Source organism: Equus przewalskii, chromosome 2 (assembly GCF_037783145.1).
Source record: "Equus przewalskii isolate Varuska chromosome 2, EquPr2, whole genome shotgun sequence".
In the NCBI taxonomy this organism is placed as follows: domain Eukaryota; kingdom Metazoa; phylum Chordata; class Mammalia; order Perissodactyla; family Equidae; genus Equus; species Equus przewalskii.
This window is the reverse complement of record NC_091832.1, coordinates 67,091,708-67,109,088: the sequence shown is the minus strand read 5'-3', so window position 1 is coordinate 67,109,088 and position 17,381 is coordinate 67,091,708. Positions and strand designations below refer to the sequence as shown.

Genomic DNA, 17,381 nt, shown 5'->3' with positions numbered 1-17,381 from the left:
ATGCAATGATGGGTCAATCCCAGGGAACAGACTATTCTAGCTCCAGACAAGATGAACTACGGGTGTTTTTTTAAGCCAATACAATCTATGTATAAATAATGTCATACAAAAGATCATCTTTCGGTAAAACATCTCCATAGGAAGAGAAAGCAGACCTTTTGTGCAAAGGATGAAATGCTCTATTCAAGTTTATGATCCAAAATAGATTCTAGAACTGTGATCTGAGGCTTAGGCTAGGGAGGGAAAGTGATTATACATAAACTATTATATATACAATGCATACGTCTGTGCAAATGGATTGAAAGATGGATAGATTTAACACAAGGAGACAAACAGTAAATAGATTAAACCCATTTTATTTCTTTGTGTTTTCTAGTCACTTATATACAATTGAAATCAAGCCAAATCATCAACTATGTTTTATTTTAAAGCATCACAGAATTTATAACAAAATGCTCATTTATATTTTTTAAAAAGTAGTTGAAGTTTACTAAAAGGTACTATTTTAACAGCCCTCTAAGTCACATAATCACATTTAAGTTAATTAGAGAGAATATTTTCAACTTCAAGACACTGTAATCATTTACTCTATCCTTACTAGACATTTTACAAATTATGACATTGAGGAGAAAAATGTTGAGAATGTAGTATTTGTTTATGCCTCACAGAGTAAAAATTGGTCTTCAGTCACATACAAAATCCTTACATTTTCTCAATATATCTGCAAACTAGCTGAGACATAAGCATTATTACCCAACTATATGAAGAAACCAAAATTCAGAGATATTAAATAACTCATCCAAGGCTACACATTAGAGAATACAGCAGATTTGATCACAACTCTGTCTCCAAAGTGCTTGCTCTTTCCACTTCAAATATATGTATTTCTGACAAAAAGCATGAGAATTGCAAAATATGACGTGAAAAAGGCCCATGGCAACATCTGAAGTGGTTTGGATAGACTTCATTTTTAGACTTTGTTAAGTTTTTCAAAAAAGGTTTCACTCAGTTGTTCAAATGCTAAAACCACGTTGTCTTCTTCATTTTCACATAGTTCACGCAAGGAAATACTGTAAATGGAAATGTATATATATGAAAAGAACCCATTTTAGTGAGAGTCAGTATTATAAGAAGGACTTTCCCCAGGCAGGCAGAATTAAGTGAATCCCACTAGATGATGAAATGTTAACAAAATATGAAGAATAATGATAAGAAACATATTAATCTCAAAACATCTTATACAAAAAAATAAAATAAAGATAACAAGACACCTCTCATGCAATTTCTCTCCATGTCTATTGCTAAGAGGATTATAAAGGCCACCAAATTCCATGTAACATGATCCCACCTCCCTTCAATAGACTCAACACAAATTCCCTTTCTTTTGTCCACATCTCTCTTATAGAGCCATTTTGTGTTTTTTTCTGCTACTGTGTCCAACATACACTGGAACCCACAGGCAACTACTTCTATGAAGAGTAAAATATTCTTTTCTTTACCTAGATGTGTGCGAAAATGAAAAAAACAGGTGTGGTAAACAGAGTAAACGCCCTCCAAAGATATTTACATCCAACTCCCCAGAAATTTAAGAATATGTTGGGTTACATGGAAAAGGAGAATTAAGGTTACATGGAAAAGGAGAATTAAGGTTACAGATGGAACTGACATTGCTAATTAGCTAACCTTGAGAAGGGGAAATTATCCTGTATTATCCTCGTAGGCCCAGTGTAATCTCAAAGGTTCTAATAAGTAGAAGAGGGAGGCAGGAAAAAGCTAATGTCAGATGATGCAATCTGAGACTCTATCCATCAATGCTGGCTTTGAAGGCAGAAGGGGGCCACCATCACAGTAATGCCAGCAGCCTCTAGAAAGTGAAAAAGACAGTAAAATAGATTGCCCTAAAGCCTCCAAAAATGAATGCGACACCTTGATTTTAGCCCAGTGAGACTCATTTTGGACTTCTGATCTCCAGAACTGCAAGACAATGAATTTGTGGTGGTTTAAACCACTAAGTTTGTGGTAATTTGTTATAGCAGCAATAAGAAACTAACATTATATGGAAAGAGAAATCCAAGAACGGATAATGCAGCTAGGCTGATCAAGAACTGAAAACAATCAGGACCTGACATTTTATCAGCCTTTTGAAATTCATTATCCACTATGGTTCCACTAGAGTTCCAGTGACTTCATTGACTTTCCACCATGGATGACCAGATCTGTATCTACAACACTGAATTTCCTCCTGGTTACAGACCTATAGTTGTGACTACCACACATTTCCTCCTGAACGTTAGCCCACAGATGTTACACGACATGCATAAACTCTAACTCACTATTTTTGGTTCCCAGACCCCAAAGCTCAACCTCACTCTTATGTTTCCTATGTATCATTAACTAAAGTAGAAACTTTGGTATCTTCACCAATTCTATGAAGTTTACTGACAACTTCTTTCAACTCTATCCCGTAGGTATTTCTCTAACCAGTCTTCTTCATCATTACTTCTGTTTCCTTAATTCAGACCCTCTATCCCTCTCACTTGCATGACTGTTTCAGCCTTTGAGTATCTGCCATACATATAAATCATACACATGTCTGTCACATATAAACCATAGACCCATATCACACTCATGCTTAGGCACTGTCTACACATTGCTCAAAATATTAAGCCCAAACTCCATAATGTGACAATTAAGACCCTTTCTGATATATATCCAAATTGCCTTTAAAGTCGCTTTAAGCAACTCAGCATCCTCCACATCCCCATCACAATCCTCATATTCTACATGCCACCATAGTGAGTGTGAAGCCTATCCCTATATATCAGGCCCTTTCTCATTTGTGTCCTTTGAAAACACTATTCTCTCTACCCCATCTTTAAGACTTAGTCAAAAAATTACTTCCTTTGAGAATCCTTCTCTGAATCCAAGGTAGAGAGTAAGTCACCCCCTTATCTATCATCCTGGCACTTACTACCATTGTAATATCCACAAGTGAGCTTCCTCTCACTACCCTATAAGATTTTTATAAAGCAAGGATAGATTCAATGATTCTCTATATCCCAAGTGCTTAGAAGTATGCCTCAAACCAATAATACTTCAATGGTATTGTTGAATGAATGAGCCCAGCTTTTGAGACAGCTCCAAAATCTCTGGAGTTTTTGGGAATGCTCTGAAGATTATAACTTGCATAACTATGAGCCACTCAAGGAATACACTACCTAGAGATACTCAAGGAATCTAGAGCAGTTCCCTAGTGCTCCAGCAACCCAAAAGTTTCATCTTCTGTATAAAAAGTCCAAACAGGTCTGACTAATCTCAGATCAAAGAAATAAAATACAATGACCTGACTAGAAAGAACTCCATAATGAAGGGATTCATGGCAAATTATATGTATGTATGTGGGTGTACATATATATATATAATTTTTTAAGTGAGTAATAGAAATAGGAATACCCATTAAGTGTGAAGTGCATGCAGATTGGAGGCTTCAGGAAGATGGACATTTAACCAGGAAACACTAGATGTAGGTAGGACCTAAGGATGAACCTTCTAATGGAGCCTAAGCATGGGGATATCTACAAAAAGTATAGAACTGCTTGGGTCCCTACTGGGCTCTGTTAAAGACAAAAACAGGAAGCCAATATGGGAGAACCAGGTGAAGCCTGGAGAAAACACTAGATAAAGCAAGAGAATCAGGAATATGTGAGTCGATATAAACCAGAGACTTGATGGAGCCCTAAGAGGCCCTCTGAATTATCATGTCTCTGACATACACTGATTGTGGACATTCAGAACACTAGAGTCCATGGATTCTTGAGGCTTTGGAATATCACTGCGTTTTGGTATGTAGTGCCTGGGGCTGAGGCTTTGGTCTGGGTGAAACTTTATGTCAATGGATTCTGGGATTACTTCTATTATAGAAAAAATGCAACAAGGTGTTGAGAAGAAGTTCTGCAATGTCTTTGGGGAGCTGGAATGCATAGCACCCAAGAGGCTCAGTGGCATCTTTAAGTGCGAGCTCAGCATTTCTCAAATTACCATTAACTTACTGGAAAATCTGAAATCAATATTTAAAATATATAACACACCTGATAGCTTGAATGGTGAGTGCAAAGTCTTTCAACAGCAAATAAGCTTCTCCTTCATTCATCCTAAATAAAACAATATTTTGAAAATTAATGGTATAAAAACATTAAAGAACTTCTTATTTCATATTGAAATGCTGGATTCATTAATAATAGATTACTTTTGTCTGTCAACATGTATTTACCATAATCGTTTCGGCCACACACTCCTAGATGATGATTTAATCTTTGGGAATGATGATTATGAACTCAAGAATCACAAGTATCGCAACCAGAGATAATTCACAAGAGGCCAACAATTCAGAGGGATAAAGTCAAATACCATATGATCTCACTCATAAGTAGAAGATAAAAACAACGACAAACAAACACATAGCAACAGAGATTGGATTGGTGGTTACCACAGGGGAAGGGGGAAGAGGGGAGAGCAAAAGGAGTGATTAGGCTCATGTGTGTGATGATGGATTATAATCAGTTTTTGGGTGGTGAACATGATGTAATCTACACAGAATTCGAAATATATTATGATGTACACCTGAAAGTTAGATAATGTTATAATCCAATGTTACTGCAATAAAAAATAAAAAGAAATTTTAAAAAGAGGAAAAAAAAAAAGAAGCTGACTATCTCAGGAGAACACCAAACTAGGAAAGTAAAGCTCAAGAGGGTGAATGGGAGCTAGAGAATCAAAAGAGAAGACCCAAATTAATTATTTACTAATGTCACAACTACTTTATTCACAATAATGTGTCATATTTTTTAAAATGACCATTTTGCAAGAATGTCAGAAATTTTAAATACTTTAATTCAATAAAGATTGCTCAAAATTGTGTGTAAAATGCATATTGAACTCCTGATTGGTGTGACAGAATGCCCCTTCCCACATGTATGTACTCAGTGCCTGGACCCATTTCTCCGTTCCTAGGTAAACCCAAGGGGGTTTTCCCTGCTAACTGTTTTTGAAAATGGTTTACCTGCCAACGAGCTAAAACAATAGTCATGTTCTCAGTCCGTAGATGTGTCAATTACATACTTTTTGTATACTTCTCTCAGATAATGGAGAGGATGGCATTATTTGTTATTGTTATTCTGTTGTAAAATATCTAACAATGAATAAATAGGACAGTAAAAAATAAAAATATATCTGTGAGTGTTTGTAAATATTTATATCTAGGGTATATCTTTACGACACGTGAGTCAGCCTAAGTTTCAAGATTTTTCTGGTAAACTATGAACAAAAATAACACAGAATTCACTATTCTCTCTTGCCATTCATCTGTAAGAAAAAAATCCAGTATGTTCAGCATGATTAACCTATACTTGAAATTATAAAAAGCCTTTTTCCTAAAATTCTTTAAGTTCATCCATTAGATATAGAAATAGAGATGGAGATAGAGATCAACAGAGAGATGAAGATGGATATAGAAATAGAAATAGAGATGGAGGTAGAGATGAAAGAGATAGACATAGACATGGACAAAGATGTGGACATGGAGCTAGAGACAGAGGTAGACGCAGAGGCAGAAATGATAGATACAGAAAGAGATAGAGACAGAGATAGAGATGGTAGAGATATGGATAGAGATAGAGATAGAGATAGAGATAGATGGAGTTAGATAAAACATACCTGTTGTCCTGGACTAATCCTATCAAGGAACCGTGTTTATAGAAATCAAGTGCATAAGCATTAAGTGGCATTCTTCTTCCTTGATTATCAAATCTCTGTGACCACAGCACAGGAGCCCGAGAGTGATCAATACCCATTGTGCGCAGAATGACCTGCAGAAACACAACTCTTTTTAATTTATTTATATGTACAGAAAGTTTATGATTTCTTACATTGTCCTTTGTAGTCACTTCCTTTAATAACATTTTTAAAGCACACTCTTCATAGTGAAGGAAGACAGTGCCTTTCACACCCACTGGGGTGGTGCCATCCTAAACAAGCCTAGAGAATGACTTGGTTTCTCCTATGAACATTATTGCCTCACAGCATAATGATGGCAATTTCAATGATCCAGCTGCTAGACTCTAGCAAGACTCACTAGGAAAGAAAGGCTAATTTACAGTTTTGCCATTATCCTATTTGGTGCTGGAAATATCTTTGTAAACAGAGGACCAGGAAGCTGGTGCTTTGTGCGTCTCAAGGGAAGACTTCAACTGAACAACTCTGACAATCTTTGGAACTCAATTACCAGAATAAAAATGAAGATGAGGAAGAAGGAGAGAAGAAAAGAAGGAAAATAAGAAGAGGAAGAAAGCAAATCAATAGTGCTCTCTGTCTGCTCATTTTTTGCAAACTATACTTTATGGGGTCTATAGACACTCTAGCACACTGCTAGTGAGAGTGCGAATTGGTACAACTACTTTAAAAAATGATTTGGTAGTAGCTTGGAAAGTTCTTCTTATTATCATTAAAAACTCTTGGACTGTTCTTATTCCATTATGATCCAGAAAATCATTTTGACCCCCAAAACTCTAGATTTACACTCAAGAGAAACCGTTGCACATGTGTACCAGACATTCACAGCAACATTGCTTGTAACAGTAAAGACCAGAAACAAACACAAACATTTATTAAGAGGAGAATAGATCAACAGGTTGTTTTATATTCACACTATGGAATATTATGGAATGGTAAAAATAAAATAGAGCTTCCTGTTACAACATGGATGAATCTTAAGGGCATAGTGTTGAATGCAGAAAAAGCAACTTCTAGGAGACTACAGTAAGTATTCCTTCACAGTTTGTAAAATTCAAAAGCAGTAAAAATAAAAAGTGATTTTGGATATGAAGTTTTTTAAAGGAGAATTAAAAACAAAAAATTTAGGATAGTCGATACCCTGGAGGAAGAGGAAAGACAAGGGAATGAAATAGAGGAGGAGCACACAGGGCTGAGTTGATGTGTACTCACCTCAGTTTTATGCTTTATAGCTTATCTATATGCCATTTAAAGATACGTGTGTGCATATTTAGTATTACACTAAGTATAACAAACAAGAAAAACAAAATAAGTTTTAAGAAATTATAGCTTATACTAGTAAATTAAATTTCTATAAAGCGAGTTGGGTAAGGCAAAGGTCATGTTACCATCAAGCAATGTTCTGGAAATATCGACCAGTGCAAGATGTTTCAAAATAGATGAACTAGAACTGGCCCCTTCTCTCTAGTATGCCATCAGAAAAAAACATGAGTCTGAATCAATTCATGTCCTATATCTTAAAGGTCTCTTCTCATTGATAGTGATCATGTGGCAATAAGATAGAAACATTATATGCTATTATAACTGTATCAGTGTGCCTCCAAAACCCCGTGGAGAAATTTGCATATGGAAAAGAATCAAAAGTGAATAGCACATACTGTCCATAAGTTGAATTAATTGTATAACAAGGAGAAAGGGAAATTATAATGCTTAACAAATATGTCTTTTTTTTTCAATGTGGTTAGCTGCAAGCCTCTTATATAAGTAATTAATTGTTTGTAATCATACGAATAAAATACAGAGGGAAAAGCTTCATAAAATTATTGCTGATGTCCAAAAAGGAGTTCAAAGACCTAGACATATTTGAAATATGTTGGATAATCCATTTGAATGTTGGAATAAACTTTTGGAAATTTGAAGCTAAAGTTCAGTCCCTTATTATTTCTATTCCAGAATTCCACATTCTTCAAAGGCAGTTTATTGTAAGACATTGCTCAATGAGGATAAGGCCGATAGAGCTAGCTAGCCACCTCTTCTTTCACAAATGCTTTTTTCTCATTTTATGAAACAAATAGTCTCTTTCAACTCACTATAGTACATTTCCTTGAGGTTTGAGAATGTACAGAGGAACAACAAAGGGCAATATTGCATTCCTATTGAGAAAGTGAATGACTTTAAGACTAAGTAAAAAAAATATATTTTATTTTTTTTTATTTTAATGTGGATTTATTTTCTTTTTTAATTAAAATTTTTATTTTGAGATGATTACAGAATCACCTGCAGTTGTAAGAAATAATACAGAGATACCATGTTACCCTTTACCCAGTTTCCCCCAATGGTAACATCTTACAAAATTATAGTTTACTATCACAACCAGGATATTGACATTGATATAGATAAGATGCAGAACATTTCTATTACCATAAGGATCCCTGGTATTGCCATTTTATAGACATATCCATTTCTCTTCTTTCCACCCCTTCCTTAACCTCTGGAAACCAATAATCTGTTCTCCATTTCTACAGTTCCGTCATTTCAAAAATGTTATATAAATGTAGCCTTTGGAGAATGGCTTTTTTCCCCCCAGAATAATTCCCTGGTGATTCATCCCAGTTTTTGCATGTATCAACAGCACATTCCTTTATAATGCTGAGTAGTACTGCATGATATGGTTGTATGGATGTATCATAGTTTTTTTAACAATTCACCTGTTGATGGAAATGCAGGTTGTTTCCAGTTTTGGGCTATTACAAATAAAGCTACTATAAACATTTGTGCACAGGTTTTTATGTGAACAGAAATTTTCATTTTTTGCAACCTTGCTGAAGTCACTTGTTAGTTTTCAGTTTTGGAGTTTTTTTTTTTTATTCAGAAAGATTTGCCCTGATCTAACATCTGTTGCTAATCTTCCTCTCTCTCTTTTTTTTCCCCTCCCCAAAGCCCCAGTACATGGTGGTGTATTCTAGTTGTAAGTCCTTCTAGTTCTTCTATGTGAGCTGCTGCCACAACATGGCTACTGACAGACAAGTGCTGTGTTTCCACATGCGGGATCTGAACCAGCAAACCCCAGGCTGAAGCAGAGCATGTGAACTTAACCATGGTGCTGCTGGGCCAGCCGCCAGTAAATCCTTTTAATCAAAAGACATTTTGTTGAATCTTACATGTGCTTTTCATTATAGTCATATATTGTAAGCCACCATTTACAGTTATTCTGTCCTCCCTTTGTTTTGGATTAATATGATCAATTTGCTTAAAATTATCTTTATTTTTATCTTGACTTTTGCCCCATGTATTATTAATGCTTTTTTCTTACTGATCTAATGTGTTATATAAACCTAACCTACATTTTGTTACTCTTTTAATTTTCTCATTCTACAGAAAAAAGTGATGTGTTTGTATCTCATCCTTTCCACATAAATTATGGAAAAATATACTGTTTTGTATTTTTTGGAACTACAGTTGAAAATTCATGCTGCAGCATTAACCAAGAACATTGCAGTGCAAAAACTGCCACTTTGGCATAACCTAAGTAGTATTTACTTAGCACACATAACACTGAGTGCCACCTAATCTCATGTTTTCTCTCTGGGTCATTATGTGCCCAGCAAGGTGCTTTGTTCAAAGTAGTAGCTGTGTAAAAAAAAAAAATTTTAAGTTGGGTAGTTTCCAATTACTTGAATTCAACAAAATTGGAAGTGGATCTAATTGTTTTAATTAAGAATATATTAAAAATATATTTTGATGATAGATTGCAAAGTGACTTGGGGCATACAACTCAGAAAGAATTAGAAGAAGTGCGTATTATTTTTGTAACGAAAGTTGTTTCATTCTCAGCTACTTATCTATTTGAATAATGTTTCTCAGAATCCAAATTAAGATTGATACTGGAACCCTGTCTCATTCTGAAAATAAGTAAATTTTCATCCCATTGTTATGTGGACTAATTAAAAAAGAAATAGTCCCATCCATCTCATTAACATATACATTTCCAATACAATATTAATTTTATTTTTAATAACTATAATCAAAATTTATATTATATTTAAGCTTCTGTGATCAACAGGAAATAACCATTAAATTGAAACTGAATATATTTAAGCTAACAAATGTGACAGATGGGATGACTTTATGTTTAAAAATACGTTACATTAAGGTAAAATTATGTGGGAGAATGTAGAATCTAAACACAAGAGAAAAAGAACTATACCAAACTTTAAGCCATTAAAAATTTTATTCTTGACTTGTTTTTAACTTGACAATCAGGGGTATTAAAAGACTTTAGTATTTATATTCCATTTTATATATTTAAAGGAAAGATGAAATGGTTTTATTTCCATATATCATCATTTTATCTGAAGCTGGAAATTATGTCATTAGAAACTATTTAAATTTATGATAAAAAAAGAATGTGTCCATTTAAAATGCACAAGGGTCTATATAGTTTTTCAAAATTCTTGTAAGTGCTACTGTGCTATTTTACACGACAGAGGACTGATTTTGAAATAGAATGGAGTTGAGACACCAATGTCAACCCATAATATCACACGTAACAAAACTTATTTTCTTTCTCAAATTTTGTATTAAAATATAAATCAAATTTCCACAAGTTTATTCCAACATTCAAATGGATTATCCAACATATTTCAAATATGTCTAGGTCTTTGTACTCCCTTTTGGACATCAGTGATCCAGAATGTAAATGGGATTTGCAGTCTCTAGAAATTCTGGGAAAGCCTGAAGATAGTTTTATGTGCTCTTTTCACAGCAAACCTGTGTCCATCTCCCCTAGAGTCTTCAAAGATGGAAGAAAAGTGGTGGACCTGGGAATTCTGTATCAAAGAGCTTTTATTCATAAACCCGATTTTCCACTTACATGACTGGGAGTTGCTGGCTGAAGCAAATCGTCATCAGAGTTCCCAGAGAGACAGACAAATGGAGAAACAGCTGCTCTTCCTTCCTTGCAGTTCATCAAGTGAGGCACAAGCTGGGAGCCTTTACATTCATTACCTGCAAAATCTGGCCGTAACAGGTTGGGATTAGATTAGTTTTTAAAAATCAGCCAAATTGTCAAACCTTGTATAACTGCTCTAGACCATGCCACGAGGGGAGTCATTCAACTTTCCAGGGCCTACATCATAATGGAGACTGAATGAGATATATCCCATAAAGTGGGTAGATCATCTTGGCACAGAATACATTCAACAAACGTTAACTATTAAAATTATTATCAATATTATAAAACTTCATATTATATTTTACTTGCGTTGATCAACAGATAACAAAAGACTAAATTTAAATTGTGTACTCTTTTAACACAGAATTATTGTTATTAGCTTGGTACTTTTTCCCACTGAACTCAGATTTGGTCTTAGAATCTTTCTAGACAATGTGTTCCAAACAGTGACTATCAGTAGGTTTGGAAATGGCATGTGAAAAGAAATATTTTTCCCATTGCTACTCTTATAAAGCACCAGACATGCATTCAAAATTAGCTCTAATTTGTAATAAAGGCAGAATATTCACACACTCCAATTATGCCTCCTCTGGAATGCTCACAGTGCTCCACTGCCATTGTCTGCTTTTGTTCACGCTGCTGCTCATTTTAACAGGGCCCGGGACCCTACGAACTCTGCTTCCTTGACTTTTTCTAATTGATGTTAGGGTATAATGAAATTGAGAAATTACTACCCACAGTTCAACCCTGTCCCTTCATCCCATCACCTTTTCCTTCCTCTAGAAGATTTCTATGCAATAGCTTATGGAAAATAAGAGCAAGGATTAATGGTGTTTACTATGCGCTAGACACTTTTTAAGATATTCCCATATGTTAATTTAATTATTTAAAGCTCACCCAAACTGGGTAAATAATGTTATTCTCTTTCTCATATATCTGTTGAGAAAATTTGAGGCTAGAATATGGAGTCACTTTCTCAAGGTCTCACTGCTCATAAGTAGCAGAGCCAGAGTTTGGATCCAGATAATCTGCCAAGAGTCTAAACTCACGAACATACACATATTTCCTCTCAAGAAAAACAGTGACAGAATGATCTCTATTTTCTCTTCATCTCATAGGTATCCTTACTCCATCTTCCAGGCTTGACCCAAAAGCAACCTTAAATCAAGATGGTTTATAAGTCACCTATTTAGTTTCAATCTCCATTGCCCTTTTAACTTCTAATTATCAAAGTTTCTTTCCTTGGAAAAGCAGAGGCATCCCCTTATTCTAAGGGGGACTGATCTTTCCAGGGCTCTACTCTTCTTCTGGGATAAAATAATCTTAGGCAAGCTTATTTTTTCTTTACATTGTTCCACAATGGAGCTAAGATATACTTACTTATTTTTGACAATGGGAGTTGATATTCCTGTTTCATATCAGCCAGTTTGGAAACGATTAGTAGGAAGGAGGCAAAGTCCTCTGTGACTTTCATGTTATACTCATCTAAAGCAGCGTTAAAGTCCTCAGGGAGATCCTCAAGGAACACCTAAAGCGTCAAGGAAATCATCAAGAACACCCTAGAGGCCAAGTATTTTTCAGGGAGATCTACGCCTCCTTGAAAACTGAAACTGGAAGAAGGGTAAAGAACATTGCAATATAATTCTATAGTCATCTATTTATTCAATGACATCTATTTATTCAATGACGTCACTGTTTCATCCCTTCATCTGTGAAATTGAGGTAAAATTCATCTTTTGTTTCTATTTGCATTTATAAAAACCAATACCTTTACTTTTAAAAAATTTGCTTCCACACTACTTAATCAAAACCATCTTTTAAACAGAAGCATCCCCTCTCAAATGACATTAGACTTGTGAATATTTCAAAGAATCTGGTGGTACATTTGGAGAGCAAGTAGCTAGAGAAACTACTCTTGCACGCCTGGAATAAACTTCATTGGATTGTGAGAGTTTTTTAAACCTCACTGGATTCTTTTTGCTAGTATTTTGTTAATTATTCTTAGTTTAAATTCATAAAAGAGATGCATCTCTAATTTTCTTTTAATGCATTTCTCTTTTTTATAATGTCCTTGTCAGGTTTTGGTATTAAATTTAGGCTTTGCTCCCAAAAAAGTAAGTATTCCCTCTTTTTGTATTCTGTAGAAGAGTTTGTGAAAATTTGACGTTATTCTTTAAATAATGAAAGAATTCACCAGTGAAGCTCTCTGAGCCAAGGCATTTCTATGAGGAAAAGTTTTTTTAAATAACTAATTACATTTCTTTAATAGATATCAGACACTTGAGATTTTTTATATCTTTCTTGATTAGTTGTGGACAGCTGCATTCTCTAGGAATTTGCCCATTTTGTCCAAATAGTCAAATTTATTGGCATTGTCACTCATGATATCTTTTGTTTTTTTGACATCCGAAGTAAGATGTATAGTAATGTACCATTTCCTTTCCTATTATTTGTAATTTGTGCTTTTTCTCCATTTATTCTTAATGAGTCTTGCTAGGTATTAACAGATTTTATTAATCTTTACAAAGAAGCAACTTAGGCTTTATTGATTTCCTTTTTGTACAACTGTTTTCAATACATCTCATTTCTGTTCTCATTTTATTATTTCTTTTCTTCTACTTATCTCAGGTTAGATTTTCTGTTCTTTTTTGGGATTTTTTCTAGCTAGGACGTTAAATCAGTGATTCTTTTTAGCCTCTCTTCTTTTCTAAGATATGGTTATAAGGTCATATATTCCCCTATAATCATTGCATGAATTACATCTTGTATTTGTATGTTTTCTTCATTATTATTTAATTAAAATATTTTATAATTTCCATTTTATTTCTTTTTTGTCCTCTGTGCTTTAGAAATGAATTTGTTTAATTTTCAGGCAATGAAGGTATTTCTGGGTCTTCTAGTTGATTTTTATGTGGCATATCTTTTTCCATCACTTTACTTTCAATCTTTCTGGGACTTTATAGCTAAGATGTGATTTGTATAAACACCATATAATTGTGAGATTTTTTAAAATACAATCTGAAAATCTTGATATTTTACCCAACGTATTTAGTAAATCCAAATTTAATGAATTTACTTGTATAGCTGATTTTCTGTGTACTGAGTATTTGTTTCCTATTCAGATCATCTGTCATCTATTCTTTTCTCTGCTTCTCTTGTCATTTTTATTCAGTTTTTTCTTCTATTAGTGCTTATTTGTGGGGTTATTTTACAAGTCTTCTCCCCAGAGATTACAAAATGCATCTTCAATTTTTACAATTCTTAATACTGCAAGAACTTTAAAACATTTAACTCTATTTACTCTTCCCAAGACTTGCATTATGATTGTCATGCATTTTAGTTCTACATATATTTTAAATTACATAATACAATTTATACAATAAAATAATTATTATTTTTGGATGCAGTAGATACTCATTTATATCTACCCACACATTATCCTTTCCAGTGTACTTCGTGACCTCCTGCATTTTTGTTTCCCAAGTTTGGATTTTTTTCCATCTGCCTAATGGTATATAATATTTCTTTTAGCACAGACCTCATAGCACACACACAAAAAAATCTATTAGAACTAGTAAATAAAATCAGCAAATTGCAGGATACAAAATCAACATTAAAAAAATCAGTTGGGGCCAGCCCGGTGGCGCAGTGTTAAGTGCGCACGTTCTGCTTTGGTGGCCCAGGGTTTGCCAGTTCAGATCCCGAGTGCGGACATGGCACCGCTCATCAAGCCATGCTGTGGTAGGTGTCCCACATATAAAGTAGAGGAAGATAGGCATGGATGTTAGCTTAGGGCCAGTCTTGCTCGGCAAAAAGAGGAGGATTAGCAGATGTTTGAGCTTTCTCAAAAAATAAAATAAAAAATCTGTTGTATTTCTATACACTGACTAAGTAACTGAAAAAGAAATTAAGACAATCTCATTTACAATAGTATCAAAAAAAATAACATACTTAGGAATGAACTTAACCAAGGAGGTGAAAGATCTGCACACTGAAAAGTATAAAACACAGAGAAATTATAGCAGACACAAATAATGGAAATGCAGGCCATGCTCATGGATTGGAAGAATTAATACTGTTAAGATGTCAATACTACCCCAAGTGATTTACAGATTCAATGAAATTCCTATCAAAATCCCAATGGCATTTTTTTTTTACAGAAATAGAAAAAAAAATCGTAAAATTCATATGGAACCACAAAATGGCCCAAATGGTCAAAGTGATCTTGAGAAAGAATAACAAAGCTGGTGGCACCATACTTCCTGATCTCAGAGCATATTACAAAACACAATTAAAACAGCATGGTACAAGCATAATGACAGACATATAGATGAACGGAACAGAATAGAGAGTCCAGAAATAAAACCATGTATATATAGTCAACAGATCTTTGACAAGGGTGCCAAGAAAATCAATGGGCAAAGGACAGTCTCTTCAACAAATGGTGTTGGCAAAACTTGATATACCTATGTAAAAGAATGAAATTGGAGCCTAACTATATACTGTACATAAAAATAAACTCAAAATGGTTAAAGACTTAAATGTAAGACCTAAAACTGTAAAACTAGTATAAGAAAATACAGGGACATTGTTCTTGGCAATGATTTTTTTGATATGACACCAAAAGTATAGACAACAAAAACAAACAAGTGGGACTACATCAAACTAAAAAGCTTCTGCACAGCAAAGATAATAATCAACAGAGTGAAAGGCACTTACAGAATGGGAAAAAAATATTTCTAAACTGTGTATCTGGTAAGGGATTAATTTCAAAACTATATAAGCATCCCCTATAATTCAATAGCAAAAAACAAAAAATGGGCAAAGGACTTGAATAGACATTATTCCAAAGAAGGCATATAAATGGCCACCAAGTATTAAAAGCATTGAACATTAAAAGTTTCTCAACATCACTAATCATCAGGGAAATCCAGATAAAACCACAATGAGATATCACCTCAGATGTGTTAGGATAGCTGTTATCAAAACAAAAAACAAAAGAAAACAAGTGTTAAGGAGGATGTAGAAAAATTAGAACCCTTATATACTGTTGGTGGGAATGTGAATGGGTGCAAGCACTACGGAAAATGTATGGAGGTTTCTTAAAAAATTAAAAATAGAACCATCATATGATCCAGCAATCTCACTTCTGGATATATATTCAAAAGAATTGAAATCAGTATCTTGAAGAAATATCTGCACCCTCATGTTCACTGCAACATTATTCATAACAGGTAAGATATGGAAACAACTCAAATGTCCATCAACAGGTGAATGGATAAGAAAATGTGATACATACATACAATGAAATATTATTCAGTCTTAAAAAAAAGAAGGAAAGCTTTCCATTTGCAACAACATGGATAAATCTAAAGACCATTACACTAAGTAAAATAAGCCAGTCACAGAAGGACAAATACTGTATGATTCCACTTATATGAGGTGTCTAAAATAGTCAAACTCATAGAAGCAGAGAACAGAATGGTGGTTGCCAGGGGTTGGGGGTAGGAGGAAATGGGGAATTGCCTTTATTTGATATAACATTTCTGTTATACGAGATAAATAAGTTCTAAAGATCTGCTGTACAACATAGTACCTGTAGTTAACAATAGAAGACTGTGCACTTTAAAATACATTAAAAGGATAAATCTCATGTTAAGTGCTCCTACAAACAAAAAGAAAACAAGGACATTTTTGGAGGTGATGGATATGTTTAGTACCCTGGTTGTTGTGATATCATGGGTGTATGCATATGTCCAAACTCAACAAGATGTATACGTTAAATGTGTGCAATTTTGTATATAGCAATTATATCTTGACAAAGCTAAAAAAAAAAAAGAGTAAGGTGGATATTGCATATATTCTTGATATGTTATTAAACCAATTATAGTATGTTTACCCTGTTTTAAATTATGTTTAAAACATATACTAAGTATATTTACACATTTATGTATGAAAATAAAGTGAAGTGAAAACTTTTTTCCCATTTTCTTCTAGCTCCCATTATTTTGGTTAAAAAGTCAGCTATCAGTCTTGGTATTGGTTTTCAGTTTTAATGAGCTTCAGGCTATGTCTGGTTTGTCTCTGTTCCTAGGTCATAACCCTCTTGGGATTCTGAGTATGAGGCTGGTTGGTCTCAGTCTTCTCAGCCTTAAAAGACTCGCAAAGATCCACCTCCTTCCTGTGGAGTTTTTTAACTTTCTTTTACACCTTCCAGTCCTAAATGACTTCAATGATGAGGGGGATACAAGCCTGTGCATAAATGCAGACCCTTCCCTTTAGTGAGTTTTTATTTAATAAATGCTACAAGACTGTAAGAAATTTGGTGTAGTGCCCCTACATTTCATGCAGATCTGGTACCCAGTAACTGTCCTGTGGTTAAAACTCACTATGTCTCTCAAGTTTCTAGTCTGTCATTCCAGCTCCATGTGATCAGCAAAAGCTTTATTGCTGTTTTTTTTTTTAATAAAATCTCATAGGAGAGGCTCTCTGCACATGCTAAATACAATTTTTAACCCATGTCCAGAATCGACAAATCCTTTGGGAGAAAAACCGTGGTTGAAAATTCTTATCACATCTTGTATAAGGTCTTGCCATTTTATAATTTTAGCCAATCCAATCCTCATTACTTCCATAGCTC

General features: G+C 34.3%; 1 protein-coding gene across 2 annotated transcripts in view; it reads right to left on the bottom strand.

The window, feature by feature from the left end:
* Window positions 1–340: 340 nt before the first annotated feature.
* LOC103556793 (DExD/H-box helicase 60) overlaps window positions 341–17,381 on the bottom strand; it is a 92,298-nt gene continuing 75,257 nt past the window's right edge. The window contains exons 33-38 of one of the 2 annotated variants that reach the window (XR_011537736.1): window positions 12,122–12,269; window positions 10,661–10,803; window positions 5,713–5,864; window positions 4,089–4,151; window positions 1,684–1,864; window positions 341–1,070 (exon numbers count right to left, since the gene is read on the bottom strand). Coding sequence is in view for 1 of the 2 variants with exons in the window: in XM_008529079.2 (XP_008527301.1) it covers window positions 971–1,070; window positions 4,089–4,151; window positions 5,713–5,864; window positions 10,661–10,803; window positions 12,122–12,269 (606 nt within the window). In the remaining variant the exon portion in view is untranslated. The remainder of the gene's footprint in view (window positions 1,071–1,683; window positions 1,865–4,088; window positions 4,152–5,712; window positions 5,865–10,660; window positions 10,804–12,121; window positions 12,270–17,381) is intronic. The other variant, XM_008529079.2, reaches the window with a different exon arrangement.